The sequence below is a fragment of the Drosophila rhopaloa genome, unplaced genomic scaffold (assembly GCF_018152115.1).
Source record: "Drosophila rhopaloa isolate 14029-0021.01 unplaced genomic scaffold, ASM1815211v1 contig_218, whole genome shotgun sequence".
Taxonomy (NCBI): Eukaryota; Metazoa; Arthropoda; class Insecta; order Diptera; family Drosophilidae; genus Drosophila; species Drosophila rhopaloa.
This window is the reverse complement of record NW_025335104.1, coordinates 589,683-606,461: the sequence shown is the minus strand read 5'-3', so window position 1 is coordinate 606,461 and position 16,779 is coordinate 589,683. Positions and strand designations below refer to the sequence as shown.

Here is a 16,779-nt window from a genome sequence, read left to right as displayed (position 1 = left end):
GCCAGACTGGCTTAAGCGTTGAATTGTAGAGCAGGACCTTGAAGTCCAGGCAGAGGGGGGAGCGCGCGTTTATAAGCCAATGGAGACTGTTTGATTTTAGTTTTAGGTGAATTTTCTTAGCTTCGATATGTCTCCGCCATGTAAGTCTCCTGTCTAGGTGGATGCCAAGGTACGTTACATCATCAGCTTGTGGAAGTGGCGTATTATTCAGGGTTAGCGGGGGACACGTTTGTCTGTTAAGAGTAAACGTTATGTGTTTACACTTTTGCGCATTTATTTTTATACGCCAGTCTGATAACCACCTTTCCACTACCACGACATGATCAGCTAGTAGTGCTGTTGCCTGAATTGCGCATTTGGACCGACTTATGACCGCGGTATCGTCTGCGAATGTAGAAGTAGTTAGCCGCTCGTTCGTAGGAATATCTGCGGTGTAGAGGAGAAATAGAGTTGGACCAAGGGCGCTACCTTGGGGAACTCCAGCCTCTATAGCGTAGTCGTCGGATATTGTAGTGTTGCATCTCACGACGAAGGCTCTGTTGTAAAGGCACGATTCAAGCATCCTGTGAGTGTTTCCCGGCAGGATCGTTCTGATTTTATGCATAAGGCCATCAAGCCAGACTCGCTCGAAAGCCTGTGCAACGTCAAAGAATACCGCACTGCAGTATTCCCGAAGCTCGAATGCAGTCCGAATTTCTGTTTTTAGTCTGTTGACTTACTCTATTGTTTCATGGCTTTTTTGAAAGCCAAATTGGTGTGCTGGAATAACGTTGTGCTCTTTCAGATATGGGATTATGCGCGTCAAAAGGCATTTTTCGAGCAGTTTTGACAGACACGAGAGTAATCTTATCAGTCTGTACGAAGCTGGTATTGTGTGATCTTTTCCTGGCTTTGGGATCATTATGATTACCGATTTTTTCCATTTTTTTGGGAAATACACACTCCCGTTAAAGAGTTTAAAAATAACCACAATTGCACAGTTTGGAAGTTCGATTAACATTTTGGGAGTTATTTGATCACCGCCTGGGGCCTTTTTTTATTTCAATTGCTCGCTTTACTTTTTTGACTACTTTTGCAACTTCATTTGGTTGAAACACAATTGGCGACGGTATTGCGAATGAATTAGTTGCAGGGTTTGGCTGAAAAACAAGGGCTTTGTCGCTTCTGGCCCAGCTGCCTGAAGAGTCTCTTATGGGAATTACTGTTTCGGCCGGCGCACTTAGATTTGGGTGGGCCCTCCAAAAGGGATGTAAGTGGTGACGTTCTTAACAGACAAACGCCTTCTGAATTCAAAACTAAACACAAGTACAGTAAACGTCCTAAGGAGTTTTTAACATGATTCACTTGGGATAGCGCAATGTCAAGCCAGCCGTCAATAAAGTCATGCTGCGCTAAAAGAAGTAAAATATTAGAGTTTTTCTCAGGGGACCATGTCGCACTAGGTATATTAAAATCACCTAATACTATTAACTGATCTCGATCTGACAGTTTTTTGGAAATAGACTGAAAAACGGAAAAGTGATTTGCCTAAATAGGGAACTCAGATGATGGTGGGATATATGAACAAGTAATATATACAAAACTACCGGGAAACGATAATTTTATACCTAGGAATTCGATGTCATAAAATTCGAAACGAATAAAAATGTAAACACATAACGTTTACTCTCAACAGGCAAACATGCCCTCCACTATCATTGAATAGTACGCCGATTCCCCATGTCAAAGAAGTAAAGTATCTCGGCGTCCACCTCGACAGCCGACTAATCTGAAGACACATCGAATGCAAGAAACTACATCTAAAACTAAAAGCCAGCAGCTTCCACTGGATCTTAAACGCTCGATCGCCCCTGCGTCTGGACTACAAGGTCCTGATCTACACCTCCATTGATATCATAGAGCGCGCACAATCGAAAATCCTGAGGACTATCATTGGGGCACAATGGTATATTCGCAACCAAAACATCCAAAGAGACCTCTTGCAGTAAAAGATGAATGAGACAAACAAAAACAACCTAAAAAGAAAAACTCTCCGTTCACCAGAATCATCTCGAAAGAGGCTTGACTCGGGTTTATGGTGGAACGCGTCTATATATAGCAAAGCAAACTGATAAATCAGAGAGTTTTCTAATTTAATCAAAACCGAAAAACTGCGTTGGCTAAAATTATTACTACAATTATTAATTGCAAAAAACGAACGAAAACGAAAGAAAAAGGTCTCCACGGCTCACTTCAATTTCATCGAATGAATATTCTATATTTAGACAATGTACTTAGAGCCTAGCTTAACGAAGGTTGGCGAATTCATAATTGAGCCAACACCGGCCCCGTTGAACACCCATCGGGCTTCAACATAATGAAAGCGGCGCCAACTTGTGAATGGCCCTCCGAAATATGCCTCCTCCACTAGTCCGGACGTCGACGACCCTGACTATGCTGACCTCCCCTACGTGCCTGGCAACTATTCTGCCGATCTCCCTTGCAGATGTTGGGCTGCTGGTGGTGCCACTTCCCCCGAATTTGCAGGCCCAGGACATATTCGCGGGACCATCGCCGCCAGAACGTTTGCCTGACTGACGAGACAAGCCGCCATCGCCGCAAGCAGCTGAGACCCTCCTGGTCCGGGGTCCGGAGTGCTGGTGTGGCGAGCAGCTTTGACACCTGTCTCCCATAGTTCGCCTATTTGCGGAGCCCGCGGTGGTGTGAACACAAATTCGCATCCGCTTTTTGATGCGAATCCGCGTATCTGAAACAACTTCTAGATAAACCGCTTTGGACGCAAAACAAACGAACAGCGCAATGTAGGACTTATACGGAGGCCTACCACGAATTTTCAATGTCGTATAGACAGGGCCACAAAAATCAACGCCACATATAGCAAATGGGCGGAGAGCACGGAGACGATCTGCGGGTAAATTTCCCATAATTTGTGTCATTAGTCGAGGCTTACACTTAAAGCAGCGTATGCATGATCAAACTATCTGACTGCAGACCTCCTGGGCGTTTACGATCCAAATACGCTGTCGGAGGAGACTCACAAGGGCTCGTGGACCAACATGAAAATTGGAATAGTGAACATAGCTCTGCACAAATTGGGAGCGTTTTGTAAACAACAATGAAAACTTGGCCTCGTATGATATAGGAGAATTAGCTAGTCGCCCCCAACTTGCAATAAAGAAAAGTGACACCAAGTCCTCTTGCCTTCATGGATGAATGGAGTCAATCGCTGAAGACTTGGGCCAACTCTGGATCCTTTTCGAACTTCTGTAATATCTCGACAATTTTTAGAAAATCTTCATTATATTCAGTCGGCGACAAAGTTTTTTCAAATACTATACTTTTGTCTTTGCAATTTCCTATGAAGCGGAACATATAAGCGAATACCCGAAGCAGTTTAAGGTATGACGAAAATCCCTCGATGACATCTACCCAATCCAAATTTCTTACATCAGCGGTCAGTCCGACCGCAGTCTTCCTCGATTCTTCATCAAGGTCAAAGTGTGCATTTTGGGGCTAGTTTGCATCTTCCTCTTTTAACAACGCAGGTCCAGTAAACCATATTGACTGTATGATTTCGTCGACGTCACAACCTCTGCTGGGTTCTGTTTCGTTTGAACGTGCCGCCATGTAGCTTCACCTGACCACTCATGAATCTCCGCAACTCTATAACTCTATTATTTTATAACCCTCTGCAGTTTTGCTACGAATGTAGACGCAAGCTCCATAAGCTCTTAAGGATGCGTCGGCAAAGGCATGTAGTTGGAGCGGTGACATCGGATCGGTATGCACAAACCGGGGAATAGATTTTTCCTCTAATTTAGACAGTGTCATTTTTATCATATTCCAAGCTGTTTCCAAATGAATAGGAATCGACTCATCCCAATCTAACTTATTTAGCCAAAGTTCCCATTTTTGTTTGGTCACTGGGTCTACTCTGTTCAAAACAAGATAGATCAACATTACATTTGAAATTTTGGTGTCGTCTCCTATCGATAACAAAGAACCGTATATAGATGATACGGTGTCGATAATATTTCTTAAAGACGACGATGACTGTTGCTTTATTTTCGGAAGACTAAACAACGTTGAAATATTATTCATAAAAATTAAACATCCGTTATCAGACACTTTTTTCAGGCTGATCACAGCCTTTTTATAATTGCTCTCGGTGACTTGGTAGGCCTTAATAGTTCCCAAAGCTTCACCAGAAAGACAAGAAATTAAGTGATTGAATTTTTCAATGACGGGAATGCTATCGTCTTGATGAACAAGAGTTTCGAAAAGGCTAATGAAATTCTTAAACTCCGAATATTTGCCGCTGAATTTCGGCAATGCCAAATTCGGAAGTCGAGCTCGAGTTGGGGCTACAGAAGCTGATACAATTATTTTGGTTTCGCTTGCCGTCTTCAAGGCTGAGATAAGGGACATTATTTTTGCCTTGGTTATTATTAAAAGCTCTTCCAACTCTTCTCCGAACTCATCGCCATCATCTAAATCTTCGATCTGTTCTTGTAATTGAGTTGCCTTAATAATTGAAGCATTTAAAATCTCTAGCCGACAATTTAGTTCTATTTCTTGAATCGGAATCTGGCCGGCTTCTAGTCGATCATTTAATCGGCGGATCCCCATCACTGGATTTCTGAGCTTGTTTTTAAGATCCGCAAGAAGTTCAAGAAATTTTGGATTATCTGGACTCATTTTTAATTAATTTATATATAAGCCACGAAAATAAATATATATATATATATATTAAAAAAAGTTCTTTCAAGTTAGATCCCCAATCTTAAACTGATTTTACAAAATGCATTATTCTCATATCAATGGCTTCTACCGGTGACGGCGCGCGAGCAGCGTAAGTGGACTTTGATTAGATAAAACTGTGGCCTGCTGGGATGGTTTCTAGGCTGCATCTGTTGTTTAATTAATTTGGATTCGCCAAAGCTTTTATGCTGACGAATGGGTTCTCAGGCTGGACCCTTTGTTTAAAGGTCTAAATATTGTTTATGTCTGCCGTCGTCGATAAAGGCGTGTGAAGTGTTTATAATTCGTGTGCCGCCGATCGAAGGCGTGGGAAAGATTTATGTCTGAGGGGTTAAATGTTTATGTGGGATTGATTTGAATAACTGCAATAGTAGGCTCTGGATTTATGTTATTGACAATTGTTAAATGTTTATGTCGCATTGATTTGAATAACTGCAATAGTAGGCTCTTGGCTTATGTTATTGACAATTGGAATAATGGGTATCTCTGGATATACAGGATGTATGTTGGGTTTGGAAGCTAGGGTATTTGCGTCTACGTCACTCGCCCCTCCTTTAGAAGATTCAACATCCTTGTTGAATTTAAACAAAATTTATTTTTTGTTGGCTAGGCGCCTATAGGTAAATATGATTAAAGTTGTGATGCTTAAAAGTATAATTATTAATATCGTAAAAACAATCCACTTATAGATTGATTCTTGTTTTTGTTGATGGGTAGTAGAATTTTTAAGTTTTAACAATCGTATTGGTTCATATAAAGTAACATTAGTGCTGGATAATATAATTTTATATTCATTTATATTCTTTGAAGTTGTAAATTTTATATCTCTTATTTCTAAGGAGCATTGACTTAATTGTATTATATTGTTACCCTGAATTGTTTTGTTGAACATTTCGCAATCTTGATTGATTTGTGTTTCACTTAAATTATAAGTAATGATGATGTTAGGTTCAATGTATTTTACAGATTCATTTTCTGATACAAAAGTGTGTTGACATTTTGCTAATTGATAGTAAAGATTTGAGAGATACATTGATCCGTGATTATACATTTTTGATCTAACATATTTGTTAATGAATTTGGTGAATTTTCCAAGTAAAATACCTTTTTTCGTCGTTTACAAAATATTCATAATTGTCATTAATGTCAATTTATCGTCCTATATTATCTGGGTATTTTATAATTCTATATTTTTGTGTTTCTTTAAATGAAGTGGGTATATGAGCTAGAATAAAAGTGTGTTTAGTTTGACTGCTTAATCAAGCTGAAGTTTTGATTGATAGTAATTTTTCTTCGTTTATGTTCTCTAACTCTTAATGTTTTAATATTTTAGGATTAAATATTCCTACTCTTGTTAATTGTAAACTCATTTGTAAATCCTCAATGTATTCTAGAAATATATTTAGGGAGTATCTAAAAATGAGCAAAGCATCTTCCTCTTCTTCATCTCTTACGAGTCTGTTTATATGTTTGGATTGCTCCTTTATTATTTGAATTATGTCATTAAATTCTTTGTTTTCAATTATTTTTTCCTGTAAGTTTTCTAGTTTATCTTCCAACTCCTTTTTATCATCTTCAGTTAATGTTCCAAATAGATATTTGTAAGCTATTCCTACAAAGTTGATTAATCCCCGTTTTTGTCTTTGTGACGAAGTAATTCCCTTGATTTCATGTTTTAATTGTTTCAATGTTAAAGCAATGTCCGGTACGTGTTTAAATTGGTTTTCGTATTTTATAAAATCTTGATATGTTTCAAATATTTTAGTTTGATTTATTTTAATCATATGGTGTTCATAATTTAGAGGTATTTTTATAGTCCCTGTGTTCAGAAGTAAATAACCGTTGTTCGAAGTAATGGGTGTAATGCTAATTTGTTAAGCTGTTATCAATTGTATTTTCGTCCATGTCACTATCATGATCAATTTCAGTATCAGAGTTAGTACTGTCAGTCTCCCTGAATGATGAGAGAGATTATGCATTTTAGCTTTTTTGAATTTACTTCTGTGTTTTATTACTTTATGACCCCTATTAGTTTCTTGCCAGTGCTTTTCATCTTTTTGTTCTAATGCTCCTATCTTTTTGAATGGGTTTACTAATTTAGCTTTAGGTTTCATTTCTTTTTCAACTTTAGTGTATTCCAACTCTATTTCATGTTCCTCGCGGTTTTTATTAATTTTATCTATCTTGTATTCTTTCCGTTTTTGTTTTTTTTTGTTCGGTTTTATGCCACAAAGAAATATTTCGGCAGGAGTTTTACGTGTGGCATCATGGGTTATTTCATGATTATAAATCATTATCATTTATCATTTTTCTATAATCATTAATTTATCTTCTGCGTCTGTAAGTGTGTTGATAATTCTAAGCTTTTCATTCATTGTTTTATGGACCCTTTCTATGTCGGCTATACCATTCTTGCTAGTTGTTATTTCAATATTGATATTTTCCTTTTTTAACCAATTTTGTAATGATTTAGATATTAGGCCAGGATCTTGATCCATTTTAATTGTTTTTGGTTTACCTATCATACTAAAAATTTTTAGAAAACCTTTTTTACTTTCAATCCAATCTGTCGTTTTGGTTTCAATAATAGAAATGTATTTTGAATGAATGTCGATACATGTTAAAAATTTACGTTGGTCAATAAAGTAATAGTCTATAACATATTTATCGCGAATATTGTTGGTTTCTGGAGTTTTTCAAAAGGAAGAGCAACTTTTCTGTGCTCTGCTTTGCATAAATTACAAATTTCACATTTATTAACAATGTTTTGAATAAGTTTTGGTGCCCCTGGGAAATAGTATTTAGTTTTAAAATCGTCATAAGTTTTTTTTATACCTTGATCGTTCGGTAATTTGTATGCAATCACCGTTATCTTCTTCTGCACTATGCACAGTTGCTGCAGTAGTATCTAAATCGTCTTCATTTCGAAATACTTCTTCAACTTTGTTATCTTTAGTTTCCTTCTTTGTAATCCTTGACAAAGCTTCTGCTACGTAATTCTCTTTTCCTTTTATGTACTTTATTTCATAATCGAACTCTCTAAGTTTTATTTTCCAACGTTGTAATTTCATATTAGGTTCCTGTTGCCACCATAATTTAAATTTAATTTTGATTTCTTTTTGTTATATATAAGCACATCGAGATATCGCTGTAAGGAATATCGATCTCATTTTACGTTGTTAAGAACCATCTCAAAAAATGACATAAGCGAAATAAGAGAAGGAGAAAAGACAAAGTTTTTAAGCGTGCTCCGCAACGCAAACTGTAATTCACATCGATTCGGAAGCTGAAATTTAAATAAAGTTAATTTTCAATACATAGTTTACTGCTCTCCGTCTGTGCTTTCGAGTGAGTGGTGTGGGCTGCTGTAAAAACAATATAGTTTCGCTCTCAACATTCTTAAAAACTTTGTGCACAACCGGTTGCCGTTATAACTGTACAATTACGAAGCGACGCATTTCCAATTAGCCATAATATTGTGAAATCGCGATCGCATCCCTTTCTTGAACGTAAGGTGAGAAAAACGTAATACGTAAACGGAGCCAAAAAACCACAGAAATTACGCACACAAATACAATTCCGCCACACGCCAAGTTCACATAACCCTAAAAAGTTAATTGAGATGAGCAAAGAAGTGTGTAGAATATGCAAGAAAAAAGCGATAGGAACTGAGGAAAGCTGGGTTCAATGCGACAGTTGTGATAGTTGGTACCACTTTCACTGCGCAGGTGTCGGCTACGACGTCGAGGATACGGATTGGAGTTGTGACCTGTGTCTTTCTGGAGGTAGCTCCGAAAACCCACCTGGAAGGATGATGCGATCACCGCCTCAAAATCATTTCGACATCTCCAACTCATTATCCGTAAACCAAAATAAGCCACAGCTGGACGCGCTCATCGAAATGGATAAACCCAGCGGCGGACAGATTATCCCAGACGATAATTCTAACGTTAACAAAAGCAAGCTAATGCTCGACATGTTGGAAGAAAAGAAAGCTTCCGAACAGAGATTTATTGAGGAGAAGTAGAAAATTTTACTACAAATGAATATGCAAGACGGATCGACAGACGGGCTATTTCAGGCGACTCCCGCATCACCGTCCAGTTCCCAAATCGCTGCAAGACAAGCTATACCCAAGGAGCTTCCTTCCTTCAGCGGGGATCCTGAGGAGTGGCCAATGTTTATCAGTACATTTGAGCACAGCACTTCCGCAGCAGGATTCTCCAATGTTGAAAACATGCTCCTTCTACAAAAGTGCCTAAAAGGTAGGGCTCGCGAAATGGTGAAGGATAAGCTTCTACTTCCTAGCCTAGTTCCGGAAGTAATGAGCACGCTGAAAATGTTCTTCGGCAGACCCGAGCACATCCTGGAGAGGATGATCGACAAGGTGAGGAAGCTACCGCCACCCAAAGAAAAATTGGAATCCATAATAGAGTACGCGCTCGCAGTACGCAACATTTGCGCCACGATCGAAGCTTGCAGCCTACAAGCGCACTTAAACAACCCAATGTTAGTGAAGGAGCTTGTAGACAAACTTCCAAGTAACCACAAACTAAACTGGGCGATGCAACCCCGCGACGAATCGGTCCCTCCCATTAAAGCTTTCAGCGACTGGCTCTACAAAATAGCGCAGGCGGCGTCGACTGTCGTGACACCATTTTCTCACAGGACTAGTTCTGTGAATACCCATAATAGCTGCGCAGCCAGTTCGAGCCCAGGATCTACAGTCCAGCAACAGCCTAATCGAAAGTGCATTGCATGCGAGTCCACAAATCATTGGGTAACACAATGCGAACAATTTAAAACCAGCGCGGTAGAACAGAGATGGCAAGTCGCTAAAGCCGGAAAGGCCTGCTTTCGATGCCTAAAGGTTCATCGAAACAATTATCGACCAAAGGAGTGCGGAGTAAATGGTTGTACAAGAAAACATCACCCTCTACTCCACTCGGAAAGTGTTCCCAATACAACCAACGAAGCGGGAAATCAAAGACATGTAAGCACACACCATGGCGACGTAGAAGGAAACCAGTTATTCCGAATCGTTCCCGTAACTCTGCATTACGCTGACAAAAAAATCGAAATTTTTGCTTTTCTGGATGAAGGATCATCTGTTACCCTAATCGACTCATCAATTTTTGACAAGCTCGATATAAAAGGTACACCGTCACCGATTTGTTTACAGTGGACTGGAGAAACAACCCGGTTCGAAAATACATCCGTGCAAGCATCAATCCAAATCTCAGGCTTTAGCTCCGAAACACGTTACTGGCTCAACAACGTTCATACTGTGAAAAACATTGCACTGCCAAACCAAACAGTTGATATGGATGAGTTGCGCAGTAAGTACAGCTATCTAAAGGACCTGCCATTAGAGACCTACTCCGCGCAGCCAATGTTATTAATTGGAACAAACAATTGGAAAATAGCCGTTCCTCGCAGGATCCGCGAAGGTAAATGGAACGATCCAATAGCGTCAAAGTGCATGTTAGGATGGACCATCCAGGGATCGGCAAACTCAAATCGTCACGTATCTATGCACCACTGCGATTGCAACTGGCAAAAGCTTCACGATGAAGTAAAGGAGCACTTCAACCTCGAGTCAATCTCGCCTAAAAAACTCTTTTCAAGAGAGGACAAACGAGCAGTCGAAATCCTAGATCAGACTTGCCAAAACAAGTGTGGAAAATACGAAGTTGGGCTTCTTTGGCGAAATGATATTCAAAGACTTCCCGAGAGTCGCATTACCGCTCTAAAGCGCCTACTATGCATGAGAACCAGAATTCTGAGGGAACCGGACCTGTTTTCGAAAATCGACGACCAAATCAAAAATCTTCTTATTAAAGGATACGCCAAGCAACTGTCTGACGAGAAGGCGGAGAAAGAAGAAACTCGCACCTGGTACTTACCAATATTTATAGCCCTAAATCCGAATAAGCCAGGAAAAATAAGGCTGGTCTGGGATGCGGCAGCAAAAACAAATGGGATATGCCTCAACGACCTTCTGTTAAGCGGACCGGACTGCTTAAACCCACTTATCGACGTTCTTCTAGCCTTCAGAGTCGGAAAAGTCGCCGTAAGTGGCGACATCGCCGAAATGTTCCACAGGAGCAACATTCGCCAAGAAGACATGCATTCCCAGCGCTTTCTTTGGTATGATGCCAACCTTTGGTATAAGTTGCGCACCATTCATAGCCCACTTCGTGCGCGACAAAAATGCCTTAGTCCACCAGCAGCAATTCCCTTTAGCCTTGGATGCGACTCAGCGTGCGCACTATGTCGACGACTTCATCGACAGTATGAGTGATGAACAGAAAGCCATCGAAATATCCAGCCAAGTAAGAGAGGTCCACTCCAGAGGCGGATTCGAAATTCGAAACTGGGCGTCAAATTCCAGTACAGTTCTCTCGTATCTTAAGAACGATGGAGACGCCAAAAAACAGGAGCCAGTGCAGTTCGGAGCTACAGAAAAGGTTTTGGGTATGTACTGGGACCCACATAAAGACGTATTTAATTTTATTTGCAGATTCTCAAGACTTAAGCGAGACGTCCTTACTGATCCTGCAGTCCCAACGAAAAGAGAAGTCCTTCAGGTTCTCATGTCGATCTTCGACCCTTTGGGCCTGCTGTCATGTCATACGATCGGATTAAAAATCCTTCTGCAGAAAATCTGGCGTGCAAATATCAGCTAGACCTGCCAGAATCACTGTCGGAGGACTGGAATCAATGGAAGCTGCTACTGCCTCAAGTGGCAACAATTAACATTCCGAGATGCTACTCCCCAAGGATATCTGCAGAAACCCGAATCGACCTGCACACGTTCGTGGACGCTAGCGAGCATGCTTATTCCGCTGCTTGCTACCTCCGAGTGTCACAAAAAGACGAGGTGGACGTACAGCTAGTGGCCGCGAAAAGCAAAGTGGCGCCACTAAAGCCATTATCTATTCCGCGCATGGAACTCCAAGCCGCCGTGATGGGCTCACGCTTAGCAAACAAAATCGTCAACGTACGTAATCTTCGAGTCGACGATCTTACGTTCTGGTCGGATTCACGAACCGTTCTACAATGGCTGGTGATGGATCCTCGCAACTTTCAACAATTTGTGATGCACAGAATCGGCGAAGTCCTGGAGACCACTCGAGTGGATCAATGGCGATGGACCCCATCAAAGCTCAACGTCGCAGACGGGGCAACTAAGGTCATCAAAAATCCTTGCGTGGACACATGGCTTTACGGACCCGAGTTTCTGAAAACGGAACCCAGTAACTGGCCAACAGTTCCGTCACGGGCAACGGAGATCGATACGACCGAACTCCGCAGACATGTCTTTATAACCCGTGCGAATAAAGTCTTACTCGACGTGGAATATCTCTCGGATTGGCGGCGCCTGTGCAGAGCCGTCGCAAACATGTCCTGTAACGAACTGTTTTTTTATGGTTTGCTCGCTACGAAATTCGTGCGGCTAGCTCAGTAGAATTTGTGCGTTCGTCCCACCAAATTTATATTAAACGTGACCGCCCGGTTAACAGTAACAAAACTTCAGAATTCAATTAAGGAGGCGTTTATTTACGGCTCTGGTTGACAATATTTGAATATATCTTGCGTGGGTGATGCTCCTGCGTCGCCGCTCGGTGATTCCTCGCTGCTGATGGTCCTAGTCGCTCCGAGTACTTTCGCTGCCGCTCATAGACGAGGGCGTGGAGTTGGACCGTTGGGCTTAGGGAAGCGTCACCGTTCTCAGACTAGGGTGAACAGGCACCACGCTCGCAAGACCTTCGTCCTGCCAGCCGCAGCCTCCTGTCCCTTGCTCTGTCCCGGCCGGTCCCACTAGACGCTCACTCAGTTTCCTTTGACGCTCTGGTACTACGGCCAGATCACGTCAGCAGTCCCTATAGCCAGCGCCCAGAGAAAGACGAACGTTCCACCCTGGCCTTCCCTCCCGACTGTTGCGATCGTACCTGAGGCTTGGCTCTTGTTGCGGTCTCTGGCGGCTTGTCTGCGTCGTCGTCCTGCGCGACTGGTTGTGGCGTTGTTCCACGTTGCTCCCTTGAGGCCCACTGCTCGTGTCGCTCACTCTGTTGTTGTTGACGTGCCGAGCTAAATCTGCCTATAACCGGCACAACTGATCGGTATTACGGCCGACGCAGCTGGACTCGTCGGTATTACAGCCAATGTAGTCGGCCTGGTTGGTATTACAGCCGGCACAGCTAGCCTGATCGGTATTACAGCCAATGCAGCTAAACTGACCGGTATTACAGCCAACTTCGTCGGACTACTCGGTATTACAGCCAACCTTGATGTTCTGTAGACTTGGCCGTGGGTTGCCGTTCGAGGACTCAGCTACCTGTGTCTCAATTCGGTGACTTGCTCGGTCCCGAACCTCTCGACGTAGCGATCTTGTTCACGGTTGGTTCTCACGGTGGTATATTCTTGACTTTGACTTTCACTAGACGATGTTCATTCGTAGTTTGATGCTCGATGACTGGTCCTGATTCCAGCGCTGGGCCCGTTTATATAGGCCTCCGGGTCCCGTTAATCCTCGGCCATTCCTTTTCTTCTCTCCACTCCAAGGTCCAAAGTCCACGGTTTTACCGTTTGACCTTTCGCCCTCTGCACACGGCACCACACTGAAGTCCACAGTGCAGCGCTGTACCGTTCCTTCCTTGCTCACGGCACGCCTGCGCTCTCTGGGCTCTCGCTCTGACTAGTGCCGTCTCGCTCTGGCACCTCTCTCCGCTCCGTCTCTCCCAATCTCTCCAAACTCTCTTTGGGTTCGTACTTTGTACTTTCTCTCCTCGTACTCCACAACTGCTTTCTCCAAACTCTCTTTTCCTGCGTTGCCGTTACTACGCGAAGTAGTTGCGTAAGTAGCAACTGGCAGGTTTTCCATGCAGTTATTTTTGAGATATTTTGTGTGGAGTTTTTTAACTCCTCACATTCCCCTCTTTCTTCGGATAACGAAAGTGAGCTCGATCCTCCTCTCCGGCTGTTACCCTGTGAATCCTTGTAGCCTTCGAGTCCTCTCGCTCTTCTCCCCACTCTGGTTCCATCCTTAGACGTACGAATTCTCGTTGTTCCTCTCCGGCTTTTATCCTGTGTATCCTTGTTGCCTTTGAGTCTTCTTGATCCTTACATCGACGCCCACAGCTCCTTGTTGAGTTATACTGCGCCGATCAGTATTCCTTGACTTTCTCCCACGGAGCTTCCCTCGTCGATGTATGCTTCCTTAAATCCCGATGCTGCCGTCGAAATTTTTAAATATCCCGCTCCAACCTTGTTCGCGGTCTCCTGTGGTTCGTCTTGGTCACACTAATCCCTTGCGATCGATAACATGACTTGCATATCGATATTACCTTGGTGTGGCGTTGCCACCTCATCATCGCGATGTTTATTAGTGTGCCTCTCATATGCCGATAGTTCCAATGTCTCGTGCCCATCGATCGGCTGTTATACGATAGTGCCAATCGACCGCCTTATATCGCTGGCGCCCCCTTCCCTAAGCACATGATGACGCGGAGAGTTTTTCTTGCCGGTAAGTTTTCTCTTTAATTTTCCATTTCCCCTTTCTCTTAACTTGCTTTCTCTTTAAACCTCCCCTTTCCCTCGACTTGCCCTTGGACCGTGGCCCTCGCCTACGGGCGGAGATGGAAAACAAAGAGGATAAAAGGTAAAATGGATTGACTGCCGCCACGATCGTTCCCCCCCGCTCTCCAGCCGCTACCCCTCCCCATCATTCGAAGTACACGTGAGTTTGTGCCTTTACTTTTCCTTTTTTTTTCTTTTGTTGCTCAACTCATTTGCCTTCCTTTTCTGTTTTCAGCTGAACGGCTTTCCCAAGGAGATAAAGATAAAGATGACCTGGGACACATATGGACTGCCCCTTTCATCCAAGCAGCTACCCCTCTCCACCATTCTTTGATGTACAGGTGAGTTGTGCCTTTGCTTTTGTTTTGGCATTCAACTGATTGGTTTTATATTTTTTTTCAGATGAATTGTTCTTTTTCCTTTTTTTTTTTTGTAAATAAACTCCCCGGCTTTTTATGGTGTTATTATTTTAAGTGTTTGTGCTAGTTTTGTCCGCGTTTCAAGTCCCTGTGTCAGTGTTTACGTGTGTGATCGGGTTATTTTGTATATATATTTTTTTTTTTGATTTTTATTATTATTTTTCTTTTTTTTTTTTATACGGCTAGCAATCGAAACGGCGTACACTAACTTGGCCAGAGGCCGCCAAACGGATGCGGTATTTCTTGTAGCCTATCTCTGCCATCACGCAGCGTCGGCCCCCTCGTCGCCTGGCATGTTTGATCACCGGCTGCTCCAATAGACCAACTGGCCACTCCTCCTCGGCGATATCCTGCCAGGATCCGCCCTCTGTCCGGGACGCCATCCGCACCAGTGTGGGCCTGGCCACTGGGCCGCGTGCCTCTGGGGCGGAGATCTGCCGCTGGAGTTTGGGCCTCGGGTTGTCCGTAGGTGTCGGCCACACCCATGGCCCTTTCTCCAGTACATCTCCCGTCTCCGGTGTCGGCGGCAACCACCTGGCGTCTTCGCGGCGCACCCTGGGGTCTCGCGGGTTTGCTTTTGGAGTGTCCTGCGCTGGGGTCTCCGTCTCCTCCGTGGTCTTCGCCTCGTCGCTGACAGGCCAGGTCCACGTGACGGTGTGTTGCCGCCACTGGACGCCGCCGGCCACAAACGCATTTAGCGCATGCGCGACGTGGGCCTGCGGGATCTCTGTCCGGCAGTACTGCCACTGCTCCTCCCCTCCTCCTGGTCTGGGAACCTCCTCCTGGGTGTGTTCCTCCGGTTCCTCCTCTTGGACCTCCTGGCCGTGCCGAGGCGTGGGCGGCCGAGCCGGAGTCCACTTCGGTGGGTGGGGGTGTTCCGCCTCTGGATGACTTGGAGGGGGGCTGGGAGCGGAATCCGGACTGCTATCCTCGGGCTCTTCTCCCCGGACCTCCTGGCCATACCGTGGCGTGGGCGGTCGTGCCGGGGTCCACTTCGGTGGGCGTGGGAACTCCGCCTCCTGTTGACGTGGTGAGGCGCTTGGAGCGGGATCCCGGTCGACATCCTCCGGCCATTCTTGGGGGCGGGGGGTCGGACGTGGCTCGTGCCAATTTTGGGGATGGGGGTTTGGGTCCTGGTAGGGAACCCATCCATCCGACTGGGCCCACTGGCTCGGGGCCTCGGGTCCACGACTGGCATTTCCGTCGTTGTCGGATCGGGGAGTCGGGGGAATTCCTTGCATCCCTCCTGGGATTAAGGGACCGCCTCCACCAGAACCTCGCCCGACCACAGTTGGCGTTCCTCCTCTTCCCACTTCTGTAGCCGTTGCTGCCATTCGGGGTTCCTGGACCGTTTCTCCTCCTCCGCCCTTCTCTTGGCCTCCTCCACTTCCGCCTCTTTCCGGGCCTTCTCCTCTCCTCGCTTGAGGCGATATGCCTCCTGGACGATGGCTTCAGCGGCGGCTTGCTTCATCCGCTCCCATTCTTGCTGCGCGGTCTCAAGGTCCTTCTCCACTGCTCTGCGGTCCTCGTATCGGGCTCTCGTCGTCCGCATCCGCTCGACCTCGTCCCTCAGCGTCTTGGCTCTCGCCTCAGCCATCTCCAACGAGGTGCTTCCGCTGCCCCTTGGTCTCTTCGCCGCACCCTTAAATGTTCGGGCGTATCCCGGCGGGATTGCGTCGACCTTCGGGTCCCTGGCCCTCTTTAGGCGCCACTCCCGCCTCTCCTTGACCGGGTCCTCGGCCCACTCCATGTCGCTCTCGTCCGAGGTGACTATGGGTTCGGGCTCCGAGCGAGCTCCATCGTCCTCGGCACCGCGCCGCGGGGTTTGGGTGGGCCGGAAGATAGGCAGCGGCCTAGCCTCCGACCGTCCTTGCTCCGCGACGGGTCCTTCAGGACCTCGCTGAAGCGCGGCCTGCCTCCTTGCTGCTGCTCTTGTAACTCGGGTACTCATGTTGACTTCTTGGTTTGATTTGTCCGTTCCCTTGCAATTCCCTTTACCATGAAGCCTCGGTTTCGG

General features: G+C 44.7%; 1 protein-coding gene across 1 annotated transcript; it reads right to left on the bottom strand.

Annotated features, from left to right (window-relative positions):
* Positions 1-14,944: 14,944 nt before the first annotated feature.
* On the bottom strand, positions 14,945-16,003 carry LOC108039022 (extensin-like). The gene has a single exon (XM_044460773.1). The coding sequence runs from the start codon at positions 16,001-16,003 to the stop codon at positions 14,945-14,947; it is 1,059 nt and encodes a 352-aa protein (XP_044316708.1).
* Positions 16,004-16,779: the final 776 nt, after the last annotated feature.